We start from the raw sequence: 11451 nt of genomic DNA, 5'->3' as shown, positions 1-11451 counted from the left end.
ATTTATGGGAATTCTGTGGGGATTTATGGGAATTCTGTGGGATTTATGGGAATTCTGTGGGGATTTATGGGAATTCTGTGGGATTTATGGGAATTCCAGGGGGTTTATGGGAATTCTGTGGGATTTATGGGATGGCTGTAGGAAAACTGGGAATTCTGTGGGAAAACTGAGACTTCTATAGGATTTATGGGAATTCTGAGGGATTTATGGGAATTCTGAGGGATTTATGGGAGTTCCATGGGATTTATGGGAATTCTGTGGGATTTATGGGAATTCTGAGGGATTTATGGGAATTCCAGGGGATTTATGGGAATTCTGTAGGGGTTTATGGGATAGCTGTAGGAAAACTGGGAATTCCATGGGATTTATGGGAATTCTGTCGGGATTTATGGGAATTTCGTGGGGTTTATGGGAATTCTGTGGGGTTTATGGGATGGCTGTCGGAAAAACTGGGAATTCTGTGGGAAAACTGAGAATTCTATAGGATTTATGGGAATTCCAGAGGATTTATGGATATTCCGGGGGATTTATGGGAATTCTGTGAGGATTTATGGGAATCTTGTAGGATTTATGGGATGGCTGTAGGATTTATGGGAATTTCGTGGGGTTTATGGGAATTCTGTGGGGTTTATGGGAGGGCTGTAGGAAAACTGGGAATTTCGTAGGATTTATGGGAATTCCATGGGATTTATGGGAATTCTGTGGGATTTATGGGATGGCTGTAGGAAAACTGGGAATTCTGTAGGATTTATGGGAATTCCAGGGGATTTATGGGAATCTTGTGGGGTTTATGGGAATTCCAGGGGATTTATGGGAATTCTGTAGGGATTTATGGGAATTCTGTGGGGTTTATGGGATGGCTGTAGGAAAACTGGGAATTCTGTGGGAAAACTGAGAATTCTGTAGGATTTATGGGAATTCCAGAGGATTTATGGATATTCCGGGGGATTTATGGGAATTCTGTGGGATTTATGGGAATTCTGTGGGGATTTATGGGAATCTTGTAGGATTTATGGGATGGCTGTAGGATTTATGGGAATTTCGTGGGGTTTATGGGAATTCTGTGGGGTTTATGGGATGGCTGTAGGAAAAGTGGGAATTCTGTGGGGATTTATGGGAATTCCATGGGCTTTATGGGAATTCCAGGGGATTTATGGGAGTTCTCTGAGGTTTATGGGATGGCTGTAGGAAAACTGGGAATTCTGTAGGATTTATGGGGAATTCCATGGGATTTATGGGAATTCTGTGGGATTTATGGGATGGCTGTAGAAAAACTGGGAATTTCGTAGGATTTATGGGGAATTCTATGGGATTTATGGGGAATTCCATGGGATTTATGGGATGGCTGTAGAAAAACTGGGAATTCTGTAGGATTTCTGGGGAATTCCATGGGATTTCTGGGGAATTCCGTGGGATTTATGGGAATTCTGTGGGGTTCATGGGAATTCCATGGGCTTTATGGGACGGCTGTAGAAAAACTGGGAATTCTGTAGGATTTCCGGGGAATTCCATCGGATTTCTGAGGAATTCCACTCGATCCACTCAACACCCCCCCAGGAATTCTTCCTCCTCTTTCCCTCTCACAATCCCAAAACCACAAAAAAAAACCCCCAAAAATCCCTGAAAAAAAAAAACAAAAAACCCAAAACCCCCTTTGCTCCGCTCCAACCCAACCCCCGTTTTTCCGTCGGAATTCCCGGTTTTCCCGATTTTTTTTTTTGGGGGGGTTGGGAATTCTCCGGGAATTTCACTTGTACAGGAGGTGGACGCGGCTCCCGTCGCAATTCCCCCGTCCCAGTTTCTCCGCCTGCTCCGACACCAGGCAGCGCACGAGGCTGGGCTGGTAGAAGGGCGAGGATCCTTGGGAATGTTGGGAATGTTGGGAATGTTGGGAATGGGGGTGGGAGGAGGAGGAGGAGGATCCCGGCGGGAAGTGGTTGTCGGAATCGCGGGAAGGGCGGCGCCGGGAGCGGAGCTGCAGCTGCTGCCGGGCCTGGAGCTGCTGGCGGAGCTCGGAGACGCGCTCTTCTTTCTGGGGATGGGGAGGGGGGGAAAATGGGGAGAAAAAGGGGAAAAAATGTGAGAAAAATGGTGGGAAAAGGGGGGGGGGAAATGGGGAGGAAAAGGGGGAAAAATGTGAGAAAAATGGTGGGAAAAGGGGGGAAAATGGGGAGAAAAGGGGGAAAAAACTTGAGAAAAATGGGGGGAAAAGGGGGAAAAACGGTGGGAAAATAATGGGAAAAATGGGGAGAAAAAGGGGAAAAAATGTGAGAAAAATGGTGAAGAAAGGGGGGGAAATGGTGGGAAAAGGGGGGGAAAACAATGGGAAAATAATGGGAAAAATGGGGAGAAAAAGGGGAAAAATGGTGGGAAAAATGGGGAGAAAAAGGGGAAAAACGTGAGAAAAATGGGAAAATGGTGGGAAAAATGGTGGGAAAAGAGGGGGCAAAATGGGGAGAAAAGGGGGAAAAAACGTGAGAAAAATGGGGGGAAAAGGGGGGGAAAACAATGGGAAAATAATGGGAGAATAATGGGAAAAATGGTGAGGAAAAGGGGGAAAAATGTGAGAAAAATGGTGGGAAAATGGTGGGAAAAATGGTGGGAAAAGAGGGGGCAAAATGGGGAGAAAAGGGGGAAAAAACATGAGAAAAATGGTGGGAAAAGGGGGGGGGAAATGGGGAGGAAAAGGGGGAAAAACGGTGGGAAAATAATGGGAAAAATGGGGAGAAAAGGGGGAAAATGTGAGAAAAATGGTGGGAAAAGGGGGGGAAAACAATGGGAAAATAATGGGAAAAATGGGGAGAAAAAGGGGGAAAACGGTGGGAAAAATGGGGAGAAAAAGGGGAAAAACATGAGAAAAATGGTGGGAAAAGGGGGAAAAACAGTGGGAAAATGGGGGGGAAAATGGTGAGAAAAATCAGAAAAAACGGTGGGAAAACAATGGGAAAAATGGGGAGGAAAAGGGGAAAAACGTGAGAAAAATGGGGGAAAACAATGGGAAAATAATGGGAAAAATGGGGAGGAAAAGGGGGAAAAAATGTGAGAAAAATGGTGGGAAAGGGGGGAGAAAACAATGGGAAAATAATGGGAGAATAATGGGAAAAATGGGGAGAAAAAGGGGAAAAACGGTGGGAAAAATGGGGAGAAAAAGGGGAAAACGTGAGAAAAATGGTGGGAAAAATGGTGGGAAAAGGGGGGAAAATGGGGAGAAAAGGGGGAAAAAACGTGAGAAAAATGGTGGGAAAAGGGGGGGAAATGGTGGGAAAACAATGGGGAAAATGGGGAGAAAAAGGGGAAAAACGGTGGGAAAAATGGTGGGAAAATGGTGGGAAAAGAGGGGGGAAAATGGGGAGAAAAGGGGGAAAAAACGTGAGAAAAATGGTGGGAAAACAATGGGAAAATAATGGGAAAAATGGTGGGAAAACGGTGGGGAAAATGGTGAGAAAAAGGGGGAAAAACGTGAGAAAAATGGTGGGAAAATTGGTGGGAAAACAATGGGAAAATAATGGGAAAAATGGGGAGAAAAAGGGGAAAAATGTGAGAAAAATGGTGGGAAAAGGGGGGGGAAAACAATGGGAAAATAATGGGAGAATAATGGGAAAAATGGGGAGGAAAAGGGGAAAAATGTGAGAAAAATGGTGGGAAAAGGGGGGGGAAACGGTGGGAAAATAATGGGAAAAATGGGGAGAAAAAGGGGAAAAACGTGAGAAAAATGGTGGGAAAAGGGGGAAAAACAATGGGAAAATAATGGGAAAAATGGGGAGAAAAAGGGGAAAAACAGTGGGAAAAATGGTGGGAAAAGGGGGAAAAACAATGGGAAAATAATGGGAAAAATGGGGAGAAAAAGGGGAAAAACAGTGGGAAAAATGGGGAGAAAAAGGGGAAAAACGTGAGAAAAATGGTGGGAAAAGGGGGAAAAACAGTGGGAAAAGGGGGGAAAAATGGTGAGAAAAATCAGAAAAAACGGTGGGAAAACAATGGGAAAAATGGGGAGGAAAAGGGGAAAAACGTGAGAAAAATGGGGGGAAAACAATGGGAAAATAATGGGAAAAATGGGGAGAAAAAGGGGGAAAACGGTGGGAAAAATGGTGGGAAAAGGGGGGGAAAAATGGGGAGAAAAAGGGGGAAAAACATGAGAAAAATGGTGGGAAAACGGTGGGAAAAGGGTGGGGAAGGGGGGAAGAATGGGGAGAAAAATCAGGAAAAATGGTGGAAAAACAATGGGAAAATAATGGGAAAAATGGGGAGAAAAAGGGGAAAAACGGTGGGAAAAATGGGGAGAAAAAGGGGAAAACGTGAGAAAAATGGTGGGAAAAATGGTGGGAAAAGGGGGCAAAATGGGGAGAAAAGGGGGAAAAAACGTGAGAAAAATGGTGGGAAAGGGGGGGAAAACAATGGGAAAATAATGGGAGAATAATGGGAAAAATGGGGAGGAAAAGGGGGAAAACGGTGGGAAAAATGGGGAGAAAATGGTGGGAAAAATGGTGGGAAAAGAGGGGGCAAAATGGTGAGAAAAAGGGGGAAAAAACGTGAGAAAAATGGTGGGAAAAGGGGGGGGAAAATGGGGAGGAAAAGGGGGGAAAAATGTGAGAAAAATGGTGGGAAAAGGGGGGGAATGGTGGGAAAATAATGGGAGAATAATGGGAAAAATGGGGAGGAAAAGGGGAAAAAACGGTGGGAAAAATGGGGAGAAAAAGGGGAAAATTGTGAGAAAAATCAGAAAAAATGGTGGAAAAACAATGGGAAAATAATGGGAAAAATGGGGAGAAAAAGGGGAAAAACAGTGGGAAAAATGGGGAGAAAAAGGGGAAAATGTGAGAAAAATGGTGGGAAAAATGGTGGGAAAAGGGGGCAAAATGGGGAGAAAAGGGGGAAAAAACGTGAGAAAAATGGTGGGAAAAGGGGGGGGGAAATGGTGGGAAAAGGGGGGGGAAGGGGGGGAAAAATGGGGAGAAAAATCAGAAAAAATGGTGGGAAAATGGGGAGAAAAAGGGGAAAAACGTGAGAAAAATGGTGGGAAAAGAGGGGGGAAAACGTGAGAAAAATGGTGGGAAAAATGGTGGGAAAACAATGGGGAAATAATGGGAAAAATGGGGAGAAAAAGGGGAAAAACGGTGGGAAAAATGGGGAGAAAAAGGGGAAAATGTGAGAAAAATGGTGGGAAAAGGGGGGGGAAGGAGGGAAGAATGGGGAGAAAAGTCAGAAAAAGTGGTGGAAAAACAATGGGAAAATAATGGGGAAAATGGTGAGAAAAAGGGGGAAAAACGTGAGAAAAATGGTGGGAAAACAATGGGAAAATAATGGGAAAAATGGGGAGAAAAAGGGGAAAAACGTGAGAAAAATGGTGGAAAAACAATGGGAAAATAATGGGAAAAATGGTGGGGAAAATGGTGGGAAAAGGGGGGAAAAATCGTGAGAAAAATCAGAAAAAATGATGGGAAAATGGGGAGAAAAATCAGAAAAAAATGGTGGGAAAATAATGGGAAAAATGGTGAGAAAAATGGGAAAAATGGTGGGGAAAATGGTGAGAAAAGGAGGAAAAAGCAGTGGCAAAAGGGGGGGAAAAATTGTGAAAAAAATCAGAAAAAATGGTGGGAAAAGGGGGGGAAAGTAATGGGAAAAATAATGAGAAAAACGGTGGGAAAAAGGGGGGAAAAATGGGGACAAAATGGTGGGAAAAGGGAAAAAATAAAGTGAAAAAACAAGAAATAATGGTGGGAAAATCATGAGAAAAATGGGAGAAAACAATGGGAAAAAATAGTGGGAAAAATGGGGGGAAAATGGTGGGGAAAGGGGGGGGAATAACGAGAAATAACGTGAAAAAATGATGGGAAAATTAATGAAAAAAATGGGATTAAAACAATGGGGAAAGGGGGTGAAAATGCGGGAAATCATGAGAAAAATGGGATAAAAAAATGGGAAAAGGAGGAAAAAAATGAGGGGAAAATGGTGGGAAAAGGGGGGAAAATGGGAAAAAATGGTAGGAAAATCATGAGAAAAACGGGATAAAACAATGGGAAAAGGAGGGGACAATGGAAAAAAACAGGAAAAAAATGGTGGGAAAAGGGGAAAAATGGGAAAATATGGTGGGAAAAGGGGGAGGGAATAATGAGAAAAAAAAGGGAAAAAATTATGGGAAAATTAATGAAAAAAAAAAGATTAAAACAATGGGAAAAGGAGGAGAAAATGGGAAAAATGGTTGGAAAAGGGGGAAAAAATAAAGAGAAAAAACCGAGAAAAAATGGTGGGAAAAGGGGGAAAAAATAAAGAGGAAAAACCGAGAAAAAATGGTGGGATAATTGTGAGAAAAACGGGATAAAACAATGGGAAAAGGGGGGGGAATCATGGGAAAAATGGTGGGAAATGGGAAAAAAAACGGGAAAAAATGGTGGGAAAAAAGGGTAAAAAAATAAAGAGAAAAAACGCTGGGAAAACCATGAGAAAGATGGGATAAAATAATGGGAAAATGAAGAAAAAATGGTGGGAAAAAATGGGAAAAATGACGCAAAACGAAGAAAACGACAGAAAAACCACCAGAAAAAGACAAAACCTCCGGGAAAAAGCGGCTCCAGCCCAACCCCGCCCCGAAATCCCGGCGTCCCCTCCCCCACCTCGGCGATGATCTTCTCCAATTCCCGGTTTTCCTTCTCCAGCAGCCGCGATTTCTCCTCCTCGTTGTTGTTGGTGGAGGAGCCCGTTTTCATCGTGTCCTGCTGCTCCGACTGCCACTCCCCGCGCGTGATCAGCCGCCGCATCTGCCCCCCCCCCCAACATTCCCTCATTTGTCCCGGAATTTTCCCGGATTTTTCCCCATTTTTCCCGGATTTTCCCCAATTTTCCCCTATTTTTTCCCCATTTTTCCCCAATTTTTTCTCCATTTTCCCCCTGATTTTTTCCCGATTTTTGCCCATTTTTCCCCGATTTTTCCCCCTTTTTTCCCTGATTTTCCCCCAATTTTCCCCGATTTTTCCCCATTTTTCCCCAATTTTTTCTCCATTTTCCCCCCGATTTTCCCCCGTTTTTTCCCTGATTTTTCCCCATTTTTCCCTGATTTTTCCCCCATTTTTCCCCTGATTTTTCCCCATTTTTCCCTGATTTTCCCCGTTTTTCCCTGATTTTTCCCAATTTTCCCCTGATTTTTCCCAATTTTTCCCCGTTTTTTCCCTGATTTTTCCCCATTTTTCCCCTGATTTTTGCCCATTTTTAAACAATTTTTCCCCATTTTTCCCTGATTTTTCCCTGTTTTTCCCCATTTTTCCCTGATTTTTCCCAATTTTTCCCTGATTTTTCCCCGATTTTATCCCATTTTTTCCCCCATTTTTCCCCTGATTTTTCCCCATTTTTCCCTGATTTTTCCCGATTTTTCCCTGATTTTTCCCCATTTTTCCCCTGATTTTTCCCTGATTTTTCCCCATTTTTCCCTGATTTTTCCCAATTTTTCCCCGTTTTTTCCCTGATTTTTCCCTGATTTTTCCCAATTTTTCCCCCGTTTTTCCCCTATTTTTTCCCCATTTTTCCCCGTTTTTCCCCGATTTTTCCCCATTTTTCCCTGATTTTTCCCAATTTTTCCCCGTTTTTTCCCTGATTTTTCCCCCATTTTTCCCAATTTTTCCCTGATTTTCCTCAATTTTCCCCTATTTTTTCCCCATTTTTCCCCAATTTTTTCTCCATTTTCCCCCCGATTTTTCCCCGTTTTTTCCCTGATTTTTCCCCATTTTTCCCTGATTTTTCCCCCATTTTTCCCCTGATTTTTCCCCATTTTTCCCTGATTTTTCCCGATTTTTCCCTGATTTTTCCCAATTTTTCCCTGATTTTTCCCAATTTTTTCCCCGGTTTTTTCCCCAATTTTCCCCCATTTTTCCCAATTTTCCCCCATTTTTCCCCCAATTTTTCCCCCATTTTTCCCGATTTTTCCCCAATTTTCCCCAATTTTTTCTCCATTTTCCCCCTGATTTTTTCCCGATTTTTCCCCATTTTTCCCCCATTTTTCCCATTTTTTTCCCTGATTTTTCCCCGATTTTCCCCCATTTTTCTCCATTTTTTCCCTGATTTTTCTCCCATTTTCCCAATTTTCCCACATTTCCCCCCATTTTTTCCCCCATTTTTCCCCATTTTTCCCCCATTTTCCCCACATTTCCCCCATTTTCCCCATTTATCCCCGATTTTTTCCCATTTTTCCCCCATTTTTCCCAGATTTTTCCCCATTTTTCTCCATTTTCCCCCCATTTCCCCCCATTTTTCCCCCCATTTTTCCCCCATTTTCCCCCAATTTTTCTCCATTTTTTCCCCCATTTTTCCCCCATTTTTCCCCTGATTTTTCCCCATTTTTCCCAATTTTTCCCCGTTTTTTCCCCGATTTTTCTCCATTTTTTCCCTGATTTTTCCCTGATTTTCCCCCATTTTTCCCCCATTTTTCCCGATTTTTCCCCAATTTTCCCCTATTTTTTCCCCATTTTTCCCCAATTTTTTCCCCATTTTTCCCGGATTTTTCCCAATTTTTCCCTGATTTTTCCCCATTTTTCCCAGATTTTTCCCAATTTTTCCCTGATTTTCCCCAATTTTCCCCTATTTTTTCCCGATTTTTCCCCAATTTTCCCCCATTTTTCCCCCATTTTTCCCAATTTTTCCCCGTTTTTCCCCGATTTTTCTCCATTTTCTCCCTAATTTTTCCCTGATTTTTCCCCGTTTTTTCCCTGATTTTTCCCAATTTTTCCCTGATTTTTCCCAATTTTTCCCCGTTTTTTCCCTGATTTTTCCCCCATTTTTCCCAATTTTTCCCCGTTTTTCCCCGATTTTTCCCCCTTTTTTCCCTGATTTTTCCCCATTTTTCCCTGATTTTTCCCAATTTTTCCCCGTTTTTTCCCCAATTTTCCCCCATTTTTCCCCAATTTTTCCCCCATTTTCCCCGATTTTTCTCCATTTTTTCCCTGATTTTTCCCCGATTTTCCCACATTTTTCGCCAATTTTTCCCCCATTTTTCCCGATTTTTCCCCAATTTTCCCCCATTTTTCCCCAATTTTTCCCCCATTTTCCCCTGATTTTTTCCCATTTTTCCCCCATTTTCCCCTATTTTTTCCCCATTTTTCCCCAATTTTTTCCCCATTTTCCCCCTGATTTTTTCCCGATTTTTCCCCATTTTTCCCACATTTCCCCCCATTTTTCCCCATTTATCCCCGATTTTTTCCCATTTTTCCCCCATTTTTCCCAGATTTTTCCCCATTTTTCTCCATTTTCCCCCCATTTCCCCCCATTTCCCCCCCCATTTTTCCCCCATTTATCCCCAATTTTTCCCCCATTTTTCCTGATTTTTCCCCAATTTTTCCCCGATATTTCCCCGATTTTTCTCCATTTTTTCCCTGATTTTTCCCTGATTTTCCCACATTTTTCGCCAATTTTTCCCAGATTTTTCCCAATTTTTCCCCCATTTTTCCCGATTTTTCCCCATTTTTCTCCATTTTCCCCCAATTTTTCCCACATTTTTCCCCGATTTTTCCCCCATTTTCCTCCCATTTTTCCCCCAATTTTCCCCCCATTTTTCCCCATTTATCCCCGATTTTTTCCCGTTTTTCCTCCATTTTTCCCGATTTTTCCCCAATTTTTCTCCATTTTTCCCCCCATTTTTCCTCCATTTTTCCCTTATTTTTCCCTGATGTTTCCCATTTTTCCCCTGATTTTTGCCTAATTTTTCCCCAATTTTTCCCCATTTTTCCCAATTTTTCCCAAATTTTTCCCCTTTTTTCCCCGATTTTTCCCCTCTTTTTCTCCATTTTTTCCCCATTATTTCCCCATTTTCCCCCAATTTTTCCCCATTTTACCCCCATTTTTCCTCAATTTTTCCCAATTTTTCTCCGATTTTTCCCCATTTTTCCCCGGTTTTCCCCATTTTTCCCCAATATTCCCTAAAAAATCCTATAAAATCAAAAAAAAATTCTCTCCCAAAATCCAAAAAAAATCTCAAAAATTCCTCTCCCACAATCCCCAAAAAAATCCCCAAAAAATCCCCAAAAATTCTCTCCAAAAATCCCATAAAATCCTAAAAAACGCCAAAAAAATCTCATAAAATCCAAAAAAATCCCAAAAAATCCTCTTCCAAAATCCCCAAAATAATCCTAAAAAAATCCCCTAAAATTCCCCCAAAAATCCCCCCAAAAAATCCCAAAATATCCCAATAAAATCCTAAAAAATCCCAAAAAATCCTCTCCCAAAATCCCAGAAAACCCTTCAATAATCCCAAAAAATTCCTCAAAAAAATCCTAAAAAATCCTAAAAAATCCCCCCAAAATCGCATAAAATCAGAAAAAAATCTGAAAAAAATCCGAAAAAAAAAAAAAAATCCGAAAAAAATTTTTAAAAATCCCCCAAAAAAATCCTAAAAATCCCCCAAATCCCATAAAATCCCCAAATCCAAAGAAATCCCTGCAAACCCCCCAAAAAATCGCAAAAAAATGGAAAAAAAGCAGAAAAAAAACTAAAAAAAACCCTAAAAAACCCCAAAAAAGACCCAAAAAAATCGAAAAAAAATGTTAAAAATTCCCAAAAAAATCCCGAAAAATCCCAAAAATTCCCGATTTTGCCCCGGAATTCCCGCCGGGCTCACCTTGGGCACGAAGAGCACCACGAGGGTGATGTAGGAGGAACTCGCGGATCCCGAAAAATCCTCCCAAAACTCCTCCCCAAAATCCCATAAAATCCTAAAAAAAAACCCCCAAAAATTCCCTAAAAAATCCCCTAAAATCCCAAAAAAATCCTTTTCCAAAATCCTAAAAAAATCCTCCCTCAAAACCCCAAAAAAATCCTTTTCCAAAATCCTAAAAAAATCCTCTCCCAAAATCCCAAAAAATCCTCTCTCAAAATCAAAAAAAAATCCGTAAAAAATCCCCAAAAATCCTAAAAAATTCCAAAAAAATCCCAATAAAATCCAAAAAATCCTCTCCCAAAATCCCAGAAAACCCTTTCAAATTCCCCAAAAATTCCTCAAAAAAATCCTAAAAAATCCCCCAAAAATCGCATAAAATCTGAAAAAAATCCGAAAAAAATCCGAAAAAAATTAAAAAAAATCCGAAAAAAATTTTTAAAAATCCCCAAAAAATCCTAAAAATCCCCCAAATCCCATAAAATCCCCAAATCCAAAGAAATCCCTGCAAACACCCCCAAAAATTTCAAAAAAATGGAAAAAAACCCACAAAAAAAACCTAAAAAAATCCCAAAAAAGACCAAAAAAAATCGAAAAAAAATGTTAAAAAAATCCCAAAAAATCCTGAAAAATCCCGAAAATTCCCGATTTTGCCCCGGAATTCCCGCCGGGCTCACCTTGGGCACGAAGAGCACCACGAGGGTGATGTAGGAGGAGAAGACGACGGCGAGGGAGGCGAAGGCGAAGGCGGCGTCCTGCTGGCTGCTCAGGATCAGCGTCACCGGCGCCGTGATCAGGCACAAAACCTGGGAAAAACC

General features: G+C 41.6%; 1 protein-coding gene across 2 annotated transcripts in view; it reads right to left on the bottom strand.

Moving 5' to 3' along the window:
• Positions 1-660: 660 nt before the first annotated feature.
• Positions 661-11451, bottom strand: part of GABBR1 (gamma-aminobutyric acid type B receptor subunit 1) — a 49081-nt gene continuing 38290 nt past the window's right edge. For both annotated transcript variants that reach the window (XM_068999147.1, XM_068999148.1), the window contains 3 exons: positions 11311-11439; positions 6612-6755; positions 661-2032 (listed from right to left, as the gene is read on the bottom strand). In XM_068999147.1, coding sequence (XP_068855248.1) covers positions 1748-2032; positions 6612-6755; positions 11311-11439 — 558 coding nt within the window. In that variant the 3' untranslated portion in view covers positions 661-1747. The remainder of the gene's footprint in view (positions 2033-6611; positions 6756-11310; positions 11440-11451) is intronic.

The sequence above is a fragment of the Aphelocoma coerulescens genome, unplaced genomic scaffold (genome assembly GCF_041296385.1).
Source record: "Aphelocoma coerulescens isolate FSJ_1873_10779 unplaced genomic scaffold, UR_Acoe_1.0 HiC_scaffold_244, whole genome shotgun sequence".
NCBI lineage: Eukaryota > Metazoa > Chordata > Aves > Passeriformes > Corvidae > Aphelocoma > Aphelocoma coerulescens.
This window is presented reverse-complemented; position numbering and strand designations above follow the sequence as displayed.